Genomic DNA, 17,371 nt, shown 5'->3' with positions numbered 1-17,371 from the left:
AGCGCGTCAATGAATTATATCTCAGAATCAACAGGTACTCTTATTCTCTTTATCTTCAAGCACGTTCTCCCCAATTTAACTGGCCGATCAATATTTCCCAAAAACAGACCGAACCCGTGTGAGAAAAAAATGAAAAATTACAAGTTAATTAGACGCGACGAGGGAAATAATAATACAAAGTTGAGTACTATTTAGTAACAAAAACAATAATAAAATAACTTCCAAAATGATGATAGATAATTAAATTAATTTACGGATTTTAATACAAATTATTTAATTTTCCACTTGAATTCGTTAATTATATTCTTTTAACGTTAAAACTATCGAATTGATTTTAAATTATAATTACAAATTTAATACTATAAAATATTATTTCTCGTTAATTTTAAATATAGTGGATAACATTTAACGATAACTGCCTGTTATCGAAGAAAAAATCCTATTGTGTTGTATATACCTTAAAAAAAAATTATATTATCTCACCCCCTCCACCTCCTCCTCCTCCTCCTCTTTCTTAATACCCATTTCATTTATCATTTCTATTAAATGAAAAAGAAGACGAGTTAGAAGTCAGTCACGCGACCGAGTAAAATTAATGCTCTTAGCAGAAATATATATTCACGCTGATGAATTAAATTTCCTACGTTAGTGCAATGTTAATCTCAACCTTCTTCAATCCTCTTTTTTTTAAATCATTAATTTCATCAAATAACATAACATATATCGATTATTTCAAAAAATATTTCTTTTAAATTTTTTGTAAATGTAGAAATATAAGAAATATTTCAACAAAAAAAAGTTTAAGTTTATGTTAAAATATAACCCCCCTCTCTCTCTCTCTTTCTTTGGTGACATTTAAAGGATCAATCAGTACGCCTACATTTAATTATAATACTTTGGAAAAAGATGTATTATATAAATACTATTTAATCGTAAATAATTTCCAACTTTAAACATAAGAATACGATGCTTTTAGAGACGAAGCAACACATGTCGAGAACTGATCGTCATCCATCAGCTGAAGAAAAGAGTGGCGTTAATAGGGGGTGGTGGTAGAGGGAGATAGATAGAAGTATTGAAGAATAAAAGAGAAAACATAGAAACAAGTAGAGAAGGGAGGGATGGTAGTGTAGAGGGATGACAACAGGGAAATGAAAGAGAAATATAAGTATTGAAGAAAGAGAGAAAGAGAGTGAGAAGTAGAAAGGATTGTAATGTTCTCTCTCCCACTCTTTCCATCAACCTTTCCCCTCCCTATCCTTCACCCCTCTTTCCCTGTATTTCTCTCTCTCTCTTTCTCTGTCTCTAAGGCGCACGTATGCACGTACGCAAATGTGTATATTTTCCCTCTGTAGCTCACCCCATCAAGTAAAAATTCCCATCGCGATATCTCGCGTAACACTCAATAGAATGATCATGTTGTTTATACCTGCCTCGATGTTCGCGTATTTGTGATCTGCAGGAGACGACGACGACGAGGATGATGATTATGATGATGATGCACGATGTGCAAAGATTCAACTTGACATAACGATGATCATCGTAGAGTGATTAGTTGCCAAGTGGTGGATAATGTTGTTGAATTACGGGTTGCTGATGGTCTCGTGAACGAAAAAGACAACGGGATTTAGGATAACAATCAAAACTTTAAGATAAAGTAATAGAAATTGTTAACGTGATAGAGAACCATGATGATGATGATGATGATGATGATGATGATGATGATGATGATGACAAGTCGCGTTCCTTGTCCAACGATGAAAAGATGAGAAAAGAAAAGGATAAGTATTGCACGATAGTATTTGACGCGTTATGGAAATATATGACAACGAAAATGAAGCAAGAACGAGGAGAACGACAACGATGATAAAGACAACGACAATGATGATGATGATGATGATGATGATGTGATGATGATGATGATGGGAACAACGACGACGAAGAGGAGGAGAATGACGACGACGCCGACGACGCCGTCGACGATAAAGACAACGGCGACAATGACAACGGCGACAACGACGACGACGACGACGACGAGAACGTTGACGACGTCGACGACGAATAAAACCTGGTCTGCTGTAGGCGTCGCGGCGCTCATACACCGGCTCACTGAGCTCGAAGTGGGCGACACCGCCTGAACACCGGCTAAAAACCCGAACGGTGCCAGCGGGGGCGGTTACGGGGGTAGGTGGGGGCGACGAAGGATCACCGACAACGACCGAGAGAACCAACCGACCGACCTTTCCATTAGTGGATGGGCGCAAGCGCTCTTCAAAACTTGCTTTTCATTTTCCACTATCACACTACTTCTTCTTCTTCTTCTTCTTCTTCTTCTTCTTCTTCTTCTTCTTCTTCTTCTTCTTCTTCTTCTTCTTCTTCTTCTTCTTCTTCTTCTTCTTCTTCTTCTTCTTCTTCTTCTTCTTCTTCTTCTTCTTCTTCTTCTTCCTTTTCTTTATTCTTTTTATTCTTCTTATTTCTTTTCTTTTAAATCCCGCGCTTTAACGACAACTCTCGTCTATATTCCCAATTCTCTTATGTAGGCTTATTTTTTCTACCCTCTTTTTTTTTATTACTTCAATGGAGTTAATCAGTAAGTTCGTACGGGATTCTTTTTTTTTTAAATTGATATTTCCAAAATACATTTTTGCAAGAAAAAAAACAATCCATTATTATGCAGTTTCAAAGTTAAGTTTCACAACAATAAATGCACGAACTTTTGATTAGTAAAATATATGTAAACATATAAAAACACGATTCTTATTATATTTTTAAACGACATTTATTAATTGAAACAACCTTTTTTTTTTATTCATATTTTCGTTATAGACGTTATTATCAGTAGCCCTCACCTCCCCTCCCCCACTTTTAAGCGATACTAATAATTGTTAATAATTTTTAAAGATGTTATTATTACTTTTCACGTTGGAATACGTGAGTAAAACGCATTCCTATATAAACGAGCATCGAACGAGAAAAATCTGTTTTCGTTTGAATGCAAAAATAGAACACACACTTGATGGAAATAATGGTATATTATATATCTTCATCGCAGATTTCTAAACTCCGCTATTATTATTCTCAGTTACTCTTGCTACGTTATATAGTTACGATTGGTAATACAAATAAGATTTTGGATTATTTGATTTCTAGTTTCTTTGAAAGCATTCACCTAATCGACTATCGTTATATTTATTTTTCATTATATTAACAATAAATAACACACGGATATTTATAAAACATCAATTTACTCGCTTTATTATTTTAAGTAAAAATACAAATACATGCTTGAGAGTTTCAAATACTTATTGACTTGTAAAAAAATACATGAAGCATGTCTACATTTTATGATGATAATAAATAAAAAAATAAATAAAAATTACAATTTTTAAAGATTTAATAGACGTGTATGTATCGTTAAATTTATCGTAGGAAAGGTTCATTTAATAAATATGTACGAACGTAATTTTGGAGTATACATTTTAGGCACTGTATGCATTTTCGTCTCGTTTCTCGAAAATACGGTTAACAAGCTAAAGAGTAAAGTAAACGTAAGTTTTCAGGATATCCTAAAACAAACTTAATCCTTTGTGACTACATATTTGAAGGTAGAAGAGAAGCTTCGTGTCGATAACACACACAAATATATATATATACATTATACATATAACGATACCTCGTTCGACTTAATCCCTTGAGACAAAGAACTGGATTTGGGGTATTATTGAAGAAAAGACAATTAAAGATCGTCGTTCCGTAAAAATCAAAGGTCTATCTTACAAAATACACAAGTTGATAAACTGTTACAATCTTTATGAACTCAGTTTTAAAATAGCAATAAGTTTTATTTTATTTTTACTCAAAAAAGATTGACTAATTAATAAAAAGTAAGAAAATTGGAAAAAAGAATTAAATAAAAAGACATGGGTTTACATTTTTTATATTGAAAACTGCATATATAGGAAAAAAACGTAAGAAATAACATTTTGAGTATATATAGTTTAAAAAGATTTTTTCTCTCGAGATTTCTGCCTATTTTTGACGAATAATAATAATTATTATTATTATTTGAACTTTTGTTATTGACTTCGAATCAATATTCATATTTTATACTCTAATATCAAATGCATTTATTGTTAATGATTTTTTCACAAAATGTTATAAAATCAAACAGAATATTGTTTAAAAATTAGACAAATATTACAAAGTATTTAAAACAAATTTCTTCTGTACGAAAAAAGTAAAGCTACATATTTTAAAATAATTCAAATATAGTTGTAACTTTTTATGTCTATCCTTAAAAATATCCCATCCGTAAATATTTCGTAGCGTTCAACGCAAGTAAAACTGCATAAAGAGTTCTTTCAACCATAATTATATTTCTATGTGATATATATTTATTAAAAAGAAAAACAGTGTTTAACAAAGCAAACTGTATGTAGAAACGAAGAAGAAACAAGCGCGCAACCGTGTACTCGGTCCTTTGCATTCCTTTCTTTTTAATTATATACTTAATAATTGTTAGTTAGCATTAAAATGTATTTGGTCGTACCTTTATAAAAGAACAGGTAAACGAAAAATGGAAGAGAAAAAAATTACGAAAAAAGTATAAATGGAGATTGTACATGTGTAAATGTACGTAGCGTGTTAAATTTTCTTAATTGCTCGCATCCGATTGGATCCCCTGTAAGATGACCGACTATGTAACGTCATCGCGATTGGTTGGTCATAACGCCCAGCTGTGTGTCTATTGGCTGATTTACTTACCACCGTCGATGAACGTTTCTGAAAGCGCTGAGTCATATCGTTACACAACAGAGAGAATTTTGTCTCCATAAGTTCTTTTTTTTCTCCTCTCATAGTACCTTGTGTTCGTAACGTGATTTACATCGCGTAAGAATCCGTGTTCGTTTGTTAAAATATTTTAACATTGCACTTTTATTTGTATTATTATGTCAGAATAAACCGGTTAACGGGAAATAAATAAATAAACGAACGCAAATAAATGATAACAAAAAACAAGGTAAAAATTAATAAAACCTACTACAAGAGGCGTCGCTTCGAATGTATATAATTCACACACACACACACACCATGTGCGCTTACACGCACGCACACACTTCTATAAAGAGAGAACACGTGATAGGAACGATACTATAGTTATATACAAGTAAACGTAATTGTATATATTATATGGATTTATGTATATATATGTATAGACAAATACGTATAAGATAATACATATATCATATATAGTTAGATAAAAGGAATAAGAGTAAATGAGAGAAAGCATGTATGTGACGGACGCGCCTCTTACGGACGTAACAGCAAACAGCAGTATCAATATGGTCGTTGCTGAGAGTGCAGTTCGTGAGAAGATGCCGACGCATTAACTCCCCAATTACTTCTCTCTTTCTCTTCATCTATCTATCAAACAATATTTCTCCTTTAACATGAGGTGTGCCATTGTTAAATACGAATTTTCGTAATATAATATAACTCTTTTATTTTAAAAGGAGCTATTTCATAACAACAAGGCCGATATGATGGAGACCACCCTAAGCACGACCAAAAATACTGCGTTGGATACCTCACAAAAAGGTAACTCCGTTGTTTCACTTATATGCATTTCTTTCATTTAAGCGTGTCATTTCTCCCTTCCGGATTTTTTCTAACACCACATATTTTATTTGTATATTTTTTTTTATCGTCCAAAAATATATTGTTTACGCATAATTTCGATAACGTAATAATTAAACTATCATCATCATTGAAATGAGATCGATACAAATTATAATTTTTCTATTTTGTTCTTTTTTTGAAATACTTTTTTTTCTTTTTTTCTTTTTTAATCTACATTTCAATCCGGGTTTAATTTTTGATTTTTATCATTACCAATCGACACGAGAATAGATTTTCTTCGTTGAATTCTAGAAGAAGCATGCGTCGATTTTGGATAAACTTTTGTCACAGAAAATTATGTTGATTTAAATAATGATCACTTGTTTTAATATGCATTTATTATTAGCGATTTATTTTGCTATATCAATGTTTAAACTATTTCTATCTATTTTTTATTTTATTTTTTTTTTCTTATTATTTTGTAATAAGTATTATGTCGTTTATTTTTCTTTTTTGTTTTTTTCATTTTTATCAATGACAAACGTATAAATTTTTACCTATTGAAATATTTTATTTTCCTTAAGATCGTAAACGTTCTCAATCAAATATTATTTCTTATACATTATAATCGATAAAAAATAATATCGATTTATCAGTAATTTATTGGGTCTACAAGTAAGTTTCCAGCGTTTTTTAATAGATGGTGTCACGAGTAAATTTTGGGCAGAAATGTCACATCTCATGTGTCATTTTCGAAGCTTGTGTATCTGTTAACACATTGCATCATCATATTTGCACATTTCTATCGGCGTCGTATATTTTATGAAGCAAAAACATGGCAAGTTATGTGCCAAATAAGCGTCATTTGCGGGAAGCGCTGCTTTTATTCTTTAATATGAAGAAAAGTGCAGCTGAGACCTATCGTTTGCTTCTGGAAACTTACGGGGCGGAATGTATTGGTGAATCGACGTGTCGTGAGTGGTTCAAACGGTACAAAAATAGTGATTTTGACGTTGAAGACAAGGAGCACTCCGGAAAGCCGAAAAATGTTTAATACAAGGAATTGGAGGCTTTGCTGGATGAGGATCCGTGTCAAATTCAAAAAGAGCTTGCTGCACATGTTGCTGCTTCGGTCAAAAACTACTTGGATAATAGTGGATGGGAAATTCTGCCTCACTCGCCTTATAGTCCAGATTTGGCGCCATCCGACTACCACTTGTTTCGGTCGATGCAGAACGCTCTTACCGGAATGCGCTTTACTTCAGTAGAGGGAATCAAAAATTGGCTCAATACATTCATACTTTTTTTGGTCCGGAATTCACAAATTGTCAGAAAGATGGGAAAAAATTGTATCTTCCGATGGACAATATTTCGAATGAAAAATATGTAACCATTTTTTCAGAATAAACCCTCAAATTTTATGAAAAACGCTGGAAGCTTACTTGTAGACCCAATATATTATGTATATATATATATATATATATATATTTTTTATTTTGTTCTTTAATGTTTTACGTTGTTACAAATATCGCAGCTCAAACAAATTCTACCATTAACGATAGAGCAGAAAGCAATATGGAAAAAGATATAAAATCTTTAACAGCAGATTTATTTCCATGGGTTTGCGAGTTTCAGCAAAAATTCAAAGTAATATATCGAGACTTCAGTATGCATAAGCTAACCGAACTTATGCAATATTATACAAGGTAATGTACATAAAAATTATTATTATTATTATTATTATTATTATTATTATTATTATTATTATTATTTGTTGTTGTTGTTGTTTAAATATATGTACTACATTTTATAATTTTGTTACCGATTACCAGTATCAATTATCCGAGAACTGGTTTTTTAAAAATAATACTAATTCATTATGTGATTATACAATACGTGCGTGTACGTTGCGTGCGCATGTGCATGTGTGCGTATAGTAAAAGTAAATTTTGCATAATATTCAATTATGATTCCATATTTTTGAATGATAATTATAATTATGCAAATCCATACATATTCATATGAAATTTGCATAATTACACGAGAATATTTATTGTAATTTGTAAACAATTGTAACAATTGGTTATTTACTTTATTAAAGTAAATGTTTATATAGTTAAAAGTAGGTTTTGTATACTACTCAATTAAGATTCTATATTTTGAAATGATAATTATAATTATTCAAACCCATATATTCACAAATGAAATGCGCATAATTTTGCATGAGAATATTGATTATAATTTGTAAACATTTTTTATCTGATCTATGAAAGATTGAATAATAAAGTAAATTTTATTTTTTCATTACAGAAATATAAGCGTCAGTGCAAGAGAGTGTTACTCAAGACCTTCAAGGGCAGCATGCTTGAAAGAATCAATTAGTGATACCTTAACTGTATTCTTAAATATCTACCGTATGCTTTCAGAGGTAAGATCATTTAAAAATAGTGATTAAAAATTATCAAATTAATTTTTAAATCAATTTATTTATCTTACAGAATCACGATAGATGTATTTATCTTAATTATATGTCAGACTTACTGGCGATATATATAAACATAGAATTAAAAGCATCAAAAAGGACTAAGGAAGACCAGGGTAAAATTTGTGCTAGGCTTATTTCATGTCTATACGTTTATCTGGGTATGTGTATTTAAAATTAATTATCTTTAATTCATAAAATTATCACATTGTAAATTATTGATTGGATACCTTTGTTGTAGAACATTCCACAGAACATTTGCTGGATACTCTGTTGAAGGTGCAATTTATGTATCGTTGTTACCATGGCATTTTAAATCCAGTAATAAAGTAAGAACTCTTAACGGATATTTTTTCTTATATAAATTAATTGTTTATATTCTAATTGAAGTTGTATATGTTTGCAGGAAGATTATCAAAAATATTCCCTTTCATCCAGAATCAAACATCATGTACGTGCGTTACTTACTTGTGTATCGCCTATGGAGGAAAATAAATAGTAACACGCCAATAAAAAATGAAATCACTTCAATTGCGGTTACTTCTCTTGGGCCCCCACCTACATTTCCACATTTATTGGATGATGTATTACCAAAAGTGCCAAAGTCTCAACCAAACCCCGCTAAATTACTTTTACACGATAAATTTGACACAAGAAGGACTTGCGAAGTCTTTGTACAATTTTCTAAAGAAAGTAATAAAAGTGTATATACAGAATACAGAGAGGATGTAAGAGACACTACGAGTTCATCCAGTATATGTGATATAGAAAAGGTAATCAAAATTTATAATATATTATTTAAGTGTTATACAAATTTAATTTTATAATTAGATATTAACAATATAGGATTAGTAATTATTTTTTATTTATCGTTACATACGTCCCAGTTTTTCCGTAAAATTGTACTATTATATAATTTTCTAATTGAAAATTGAAGAGACTCTGTTTATATAACATATTTTTCTTAATTCTATTGATAGAATATGTTAGTTAAATATTACGGATAAAATTTGGGACACCTCTTGTATTACAATATATATAAAACAATACTACATTGCATATACAATAATTATATGTTTATGTGAAAACATACTTATGACACATAACATAATTTATTGCGTTTAAAAAGCCTTTTCTTTTTTGTTTTTTTTTTTAATTTATTTTTTTTCTAAATAAATCATATTGCGTAATAATAATGATGGCTTTTTCCTTGTCAGGACGTTAATCTGACTTCTAAAAACGTAGATAATTTTGATAATAACGTCAATTCTAATTTATCTGATAACAGTACGTGTAATAACTTTATTTCTTCGCATCATTCTGATAAATCTGTAACTACGGCAAACGAGACTCGTTTGAAAAATTTTTGTAAAATTTCAGATAATATTTCAGATAATGTTTCTACTAATATTAATGTTCCCAAATTATTTACGAAAATTAAATCTTTTTCTCAAAAAAAGTCAAAAAAATCTCGAAAAGTTATACTTATTGATTTAACGGGTGATGTAGAGCTTGAAAAAATGCCTGATAAACAAGAGAAGATCGAAGAAACCTGCGTGGTTGGAAGAAGCAAAAAAACAAATAGGTTTGAAATCAATGAAAACATCTATGAAGATTAAAAGTAGAATACAGAAGAAATTGGATAATACTAATTCATCGAAGTGTGAAACGGAAAGTGATTACCAATTGCAAAATACAACATTAAAGACTTCTAAAATAACTTCCAAAGATGATGCAGTAGATACTTTCATGTGTGATGTTAAAAACAGTGGTAACACGGATTCGGATAATCCTAATCTTATTGTTTCATCACTTCCAAAGTCATTAACTAGTGATAAATTATCATCGTCGATGATTTATACAACAAATATAAATAATGTCAATGTTGATACAACAACAACAACAAAATCATCTTCTGATAACAATGAACTTTCATTGGATGCACCTGTTGAAATTGTAGATGATCCTACAAATACTCGGAAATATAATGATAATGATGTTTTGGTATTAAAGAAAGATAACATTGTAAACAATAGACTTAAACCGGCTGTGATTAAACGACTGATAGAAAAAGAAATTTCTATAGAGAATGAAATATGTGAAAAAAGCGATGGTAAAAAGAAAATCTGTGATTTAAAACCACAACCTTCAATTATAGAAAGTATCTCAATAGATTCTCAATGTAACTCCAAAGACGAGATAGATAGCCTAAATCTTAGTAAGACTGTAGAAAAAAATAGCGCATCTGAGAACGTAGTTGTCTATTTTAAAAATAATCAAGATGAGCACGGTGATCATAATACGTTGGTTAATGAAAATGTAAAATCTGCTTGTGTAAAAGAAGAACAAGATCTGTCTACGAACTCTTATTTTGAAAAAAATAGCGAAAGCCGAAATACAAGCGCTATTGAATTAGAAAATAGTAATACGAATAAAAATATAGAATCTGAGAGATGTACAATTTTAAAACTACCTATTAATAATGCATACGATAAAAAAGATATTCTAATAAATAATGAAATCTTAGATCAACAGCAAATATTTTGCGAATCACAAAATCATTCTGAAGTTTTTTGTCCAGGATATTTAAATAGTACAGTAAGTTTCAGCGTGATGAACGGTGACGATTCAGATTTACAAGCTGAAGTTGAAATTGATAATTGTATCGAAGTTGATGACTATATAGATGTTGATAAGATGATTGATCCTGCGAAAAACATCTATGATATGAAAGAAAATGTAATTAATATTGCTAAGTATACAGTAATTAATGATAATGAAATTAAACGTACGTGCAAAGAAGACATTGTAAATAATCAATATGTAAATCAATCTGTAGAATATGACAAACAAATATACAATGATAAAGATTCTGCCCAAAAAGTTATAGAAAATCTAGATAGGAGTAAGTCGCCTAGTTATACAGTATCACCGACTATTTTTCAGAAAGATGTACAACTATTAAAACATTCTCATGACAGTAATCTAATCAAGAGTAAAAATAAGGGCATTTATGAAATTGAAGAAATAAACAACGATTCTAAAATATCTGATAAGGAATATATTCTGCATTGTACTGAGTTAAATACTGAAGAAAATATTGACGGTCTCTCCTTATTAGCTAGTGTATCGCAACATGTGCCACACTTAAAAGATAAATCCGAGATACAATGTGATCAAATAAAAGTTAAAGATTATACAGTTTTAAAAAATACATTATCCAATCAAGTAATTAACGACGAAACAGATACCAATGATTCATCTAATACTATATCACAACTTTATGAAAATCCTACATCTGAATTAATTAAACGGATCATTGGAGTTTATCCAGAGGATGGTGTTTATTCGAAAAAAGTTGAACTTTGTGTTAATTTGATTTCTGCTAGCAATGGAAATGTGACAAACACTGAAAATACATCTTCTATTAATAACGTTCCTCGTATTTTCCAAGGTTCTATGAATTATGAAACATCGGATACAATATCAAATGTTATGGTTCCGCTTGAGAACAATGCACAATCAACTAAAGAAAATACTAATGTTATACACAATGGAGAAACGGTTGTATTGCTGCAAAAATCACCTAATAGTAATTTGTACATTATCAACAAAGCTGTTGAAAATGCAAAAAATCATAATGACAATGATATGAATAAAATAACGGAAAAATTTTGTGTTTCACCACTTTCAGAAAATGGTTCGTCCTATGAAATTTCTAATGCTTTGGATCATAATTTCATACAGGAAAAACATTCTGTTGATGAAAAAAAAAATATTAAAATAGAACCTAATGAAGACAACGCTACGTTAAACCTGGAAAAAGAAGAATTATACATGAAGAAAACTTCGCTTAGAACAAATAGAATATCTAATCTTCAAGCAACTTTACAAGATATCGATGTTGCAAACGTAACAACAATTAACGAAAGCAACGATAATAAACATAAATCTTCATCAAAATCTGTCTCTGTCTCTGCTTGTAGACAAAATATTAAACAAGAATTTACTACGCTTCCTCCCAATCGAATTCCAACTAATTATACTGTGCAAGGATATGCAGGAATGCACTCACATTCGCACGAAGCAATTGAATCTCAACATTCATTACATATTTCTGCATCTCATCCTACCACATTACCACAGTCAATATGTAGCAATTGTTCAGCTGCTACAGATTTATGTGTGCCATATCGCAAACACTGTAAGTCTGCCTCTTGTAGTTTGCAAATAAATACCACTGCATCTTTGCACTCTCATGTAAATTCAAACAACACTTATGGAAGATCCCATTGTTCTTGCTTGAATTATACGTATGATATAGTTACGCATTGTCGACAATGTATACACAGTGGTACAGATTCTCACGTATCGTGCATTGAAAGTAACACATGTTTTTTGCCTACGCATTCGTCAGTACAAGCATCCACCGTCCAGGAACATGACAGGACGAAAAATGAAACTGTTATAGGAAAATTGTATGATGATAACATTGTATGTAAAGTCGAAAAAGATCTTTTACAAGATAATACATTAGAAACAATTGATATGAAATGCGACACGTCAAAATTAAGTAATACTAATTTCTATAAAAAATTACCTCTTAAGAAAAGATTAAAGACCATGATGTCAATGCATTACAAAGAAAAACAAATAAAAACAGAAAAATTAGATAATTATCCTGGTATACCTATGATGTCTATAGCAGCCTTAGAACCACTTGATACCATACAGAAACATCAGAATCAAATTGTAAAACCAGTATTACCATTATCTCCTAACAGAAAAGATGATATACATGGTAATTATCATTTTACTACTAATTTAGTAAGACGAGATTACTGTAAGGACATTCACGATACCACAACACACGAATCTAACATAACAGTATGTCAAGAGTCTTGCCATCAAAGAACATTTAAAACACCTGCACAGCGTAAAGAAATTGCTGCATCCGAGATAACAGCGATGAAACGATTTACATCAGAAACTATGGCGACAGATGTACGTCGTAAAAAAGCAAAAGAAATGCAATCACCAATTAAAATGAGAAGAAGAAGTTCAAGAAGAAATGTACCTAAGGTAAATTATTCTTACACCGATAATGATTCAAGAAGTTCAAAAAGAAATGTACCTAAGGTAAATTATTCTTACACCGATAATGATTCAAGAAGTTCAAAAAGAAAAGTACCTAAGGTAGAATATTCTTACACCGATAATGATCCAGAATAGCCCTTTTAATAGTTAAACATTTTTTGTGCGCATGCCTCAAATTTCGCCATGTTTTTCGGGCACTTCATACGCGTATAAGCAGTGTATACAATGTTTTCAATTTAAGTAAATAAAAAAAATTTTAATTAATAATTAATTATTAATAATCAATAAATATTCAATTATTAAATATTTAAATAATGCTGTGAAGCAAGAAATCAATGTACATGATGTTAACAGCAAGAAAAGAAACGAAAAAACGTTATTATGGATTATGTCGCAGTGATACTCGTAGTAAATCGTTCTTGGAGAATTTATATTATTTTATTTATTTTCCGAAGCCTTGTTTCGAATATCGTCGAAAACTTATCAAATCAACAAAACAGAAACATATAAAAATTTGTCCAGAATGTGCTAAATATGATTTGTGGATTAAAATATGTGGACGAGGTGATGGTCGATTCGAAGTCCTTGATCATGTAAATAAAGACACATACATTTGTTCACTTCATTTTGAAGGAGAAAGCGGTCCAACAACAGAATATCCTGATCCCGTCAGTTGTGTAAATAAAAAACTAAGTAACAAGGTAATTTAAATCTATTTAATTGTTAATGTGACAGCTCATTCTATAACCTCAAGTAATCAATTTTTTTCGCAGGTAAGAGTGATAAGGACTTCTTTGGCCGAGAAATATAAACAAATTAATGACGTAAGTGAATTATTTAAAATAATTTCTTTTAAGATAAATTATAGAATTGTCAAAAAAAAAAATCATGTTTGCTCCAAACTTAAAATTAAAATATTATAATGTTTTAGGAAAGGAATTAAGGCATTGAAAATTCAAACCATCTTGCAAAAAGCATAGATTGTACAACTTTCCATAATGTGCTTATTGATGAAAGACAAAATGATCAAACAACAGCATTTTCATTGAATCAAAATTTCACTCCTACACCAGAATTAAACTTGCCAAATAAAAATTTTGAATTTTCAAGATCTACTGATGTTGGTGAAAACTTTGTTAGATTTTAACATCAGCAGAAATTCCTACATTGTCAAATATCACATGCAACCAAGGCGTTCAAACTGATATTAAAAAATTTACTAGTAAAAGGACTCAAGTTAATCTACGTCAAAGTTCAGAAAAGGATAAATTTGAAGAGTCTATCAAAAATAATATTAAAAAATACATAATATTTAAAAATTAATATACACCGTAAACTGTATTATTTATAATTACATTTATAATTCTTTAATTAATAATATAGATCAACTTCGTATTAATATAATTATTATCCTAATCTCTCAATTAGTTGAGCTCTATTTCCAACTTGACGACCATAGCACTTCAACCATCGTCGTAATTGAACACAATTGTGGGCTTCTACTGTGGAATGCACTAAAGATGCATCATTAATTAATTTTTCGTTTAATTGCACTGGTAATAAGGGCAACGATATTTGTTGTCCAGCCATGCTTATAAAAAGTGCCCGAAACTTTCATATTGCCACCTTTTCAACATGGCGGACGTGCTTGCGCTGAACTTAACGGTAAAAGGTCTACTGGACTTATCGAATTTACTGAAACGTACACGCAGGAAAAACTGTCAATGATCACTACTGTTTGATTACAAAAGTCATTATTGTACATGCTGCAAAAATAATAAGTAACGAGATGAAGATATGACTTAAGTGTCATAAATTGTGAATGTGTGTAAATATGAATTCTCATCGTTGGAAGATATTATAAATGATAACAGCATATAAATGGAAGATAGACTATGAAGAACATCACTGAAGTTCATGAAAATTCTACTGAAGAAGTATTATCGTGGAAAAATTTTTAGGAAGCAAAAGTCTTTTTTTTTTAGTTATCACAATATTTAATTACTTATTATAGCAATGTGTGTACGTGTGTGTAGAAAATTTTAAGACTGTTACTTCTAAATTTATGTTTACAATTAATTAATATTAATTAATTAATTAATTAATTAATTGAAGTCAAAATTGTGTTCGAGTAATACAATGTTGTATTATAATAATTTATTTTAAGTTTTTTTTAAATATCATTCCAATCAATATATATATATATATATATATTCCTTTAAATTTATATTGTTTTTTGTCACTGTTTTATATTAACTTATTAAAAAGTTTCAAATATATATATATATATATCTAAAAATGTAATTATGTACATACAAAAATGCCAAATTGTTCTACTTTACATACGCATCGTATTATTTTAATTACGAGGTAAGACAGTGTTTTCGAATATAATTATGTATAAATCAAAAAAGATAGAAAATTATACATATATAATTTCTTTTTGTTTTAAATTTTACTTTTAAAAATATACTTTATTACCACATTGTTGTAACAATATGGTTTTCTATCTAACGAATTTTATTAATTTAATTAATTAATGAATATATCTTTTTTTAGATTATAGCAAAAGAAGAAAGTAGATTGGGGTATATATTAAAATTAAGTTAATGATTGTTATATGATCAGCAGTGTTATACTCAAGTCATACAGTACCAAAACTCTGTCGAGAATGCATCGAAGTCACGAGACAAAGTTTACAAAGGTAATAATACGAAAAATAAGTTCTAAGCTATTGGGATCTTCGGCAGGGGCTTGGTGTAGCAAATTCGACCTATCTACTCTAATTTTGAATTTAGCCACTAGAAAGTGTATTCAAGTGTTACAGATCCCAGATACCGATAGCGAAAGTGTTAATGTGACTCATTTAAAGATTTGTACCTTTATAAAAAATTTTTTTTCTTTTCAGATCTATTATTTGATAGAAACTTCAAGAATATCAACTTTTATAACTGTGTGATGTCAAGAAAATTGCCAAATGAACCAAAAAAATGACATGACAAAAAAGATGGAAATATTTTGTGTCCTCCAAAATTTTAATCTGTCCATTTGTTTTATATATATATAGGAGATTCCACATAAAGAAATGTTGGAATAAAGCAATTATGAATTATCATGCACAGGTATCGAAGTATAGTATAACTAGTCAATTAATTTATTTTATATTTAACGAATATCAGCTTTAATTTTAAATAATAGAAGGTACTTTTCAATCGACAATATATTGCATTATCGTATCTAATTTCTTTTTTTTCTTCTTTTCATTTTTATTTTTACTTTATTAGTATATGCAGAAAAAAAACATGTAACTTCTGTCGACCATTTAATACATTGATTGCCTATTTCTTCTTAAATTATTATGATTATTATAAACTAAAATTAATAAATTTTAACATATTTACAAATCAGATGAACAGAATTTGTATTTTATTATTTATAGTAAATGTACGTGTAAATTATTATTTCAAATATTATCGATCAGTTTATTAATCTTCATTGGTTTAAAAGTTTATTAAAGCGTATAACATTCGTTTGGCAATCAATGTGCTAACAAGTGTACATAAATATTTGTTTAATCGTTATCATTTAAATAAAATAATCAAAGAAATTCGTAGAAATGAAACTTGCAATAGTTAATAAATTGAAAAGTAAAAATAAAAATTAATTCATAGTTCCACAATTCATAAATAATATTATGAAATATATTGACACATATTTTAACTTAACTTATCATTCCAATTTGAAAGGTGATCTATGTTAATATGAAAAATGATTATCTTAATGCAGTTATAACTTTCAAATATAACGGAATAAATAGTTCGCGATTAGAAATGACAAATATATACCAATATTCACCTTTTTTCCTTCATTTATTTAATTTCAATATAATTATCAACTGTTAAATATTATTTATGAATTTAAGTTATCATTATCGGTTAACTAAATTTACATAAATTTCTTGAATACAATACTATAGTGCCATATCTTCCCAATATCTGATCTCAAATCTGTGATTTTTAATTATACGAACAACATGCTAGAACATTTCACACATAAGTTAGCAATAACTTCTACTTACATTGCTAAATAACTCACTTGTTATACAAAAATGGCATATTGTATTCACATATCATAATCTTCTTTTTTTAAATTGTTTTTTTAGTTATTTATTTA

General features: G+C 29.5%; 2 protein-coding genes across 9 annotated transcripts in view; one reads left to right on the top strand and one right to left on the bottom strand.

The window, feature by feature from the left end:
* The window catches only part of LOC107066548 (substance-K receptor), a 27,218-nt gene extending 22,322 nt beyond the window's left edge, over positions 1-4,896 (bottom strand). For 5 of the 8 annotated variants that reach the window (XM_015321264.2, XM_089177845.1, XM_089177843.1 and 2 more), the window contains exon 1: positions 1,430-3,992. The gene's annotated coding sequence lies outside the window, so the exon portion shown is untranslated. Of the gene's footprint in view, positions 1-1,429; positions 3,993-4,764 lie in introns of those variants that run through there. The other 3 variants (XM_015321265.2, XM_089177844.1, XM_015321266.2) reach the window with 2 other exon arrangements.
* LOC107066547 (uncharacterized) lies at positions 4,880-17,371 on the top strand. Its single transcript, XM_015321262.2, is given in 13 exon segments — positions 4,880-5,020; positions 5,514-5,598; positions 7,154-7,325; positions 7,930-8,047; positions 8,118-8,262; positions 8,343-8,430; positions 8,508-8,874; positions 9,319-9,624; positions 9,626-13,899; positions 13,972-14,022; positions 14,130-15,568; positions 15,758-15,902; positions 16,107-17,371. Coding segments are annotated over 9 exon segments (5,007 nt in total). The 5' UTR covers positions 4,880-5,002; the 3' UTR covers positions 13,334-13,899; positions 13,972-14,022; positions 14,130-15,568; positions 15,758-15,902; positions 16,107-17,371.

This window comes from Polistes dominula, unplaced genomic scaffold (assembly GCF_049000335.1).
Source record: "Polistes dominula isolate Pdom_NZ unplaced genomic scaffold, Pdom_raw_medaka contig_24, whole genome shotgun sequence".
In the NCBI taxonomy this organism is placed as follows: Eukaryota; Metazoa; Arthropoda; class Insecta; order Hymenoptera; family Vespidae; genus Polistes; species Polistes dominula.
The sequence above is the reverse complement of the archived record's forward strand: the minus strand, read 5'-3'. Positions and strand labels throughout refer to the sequence as shown.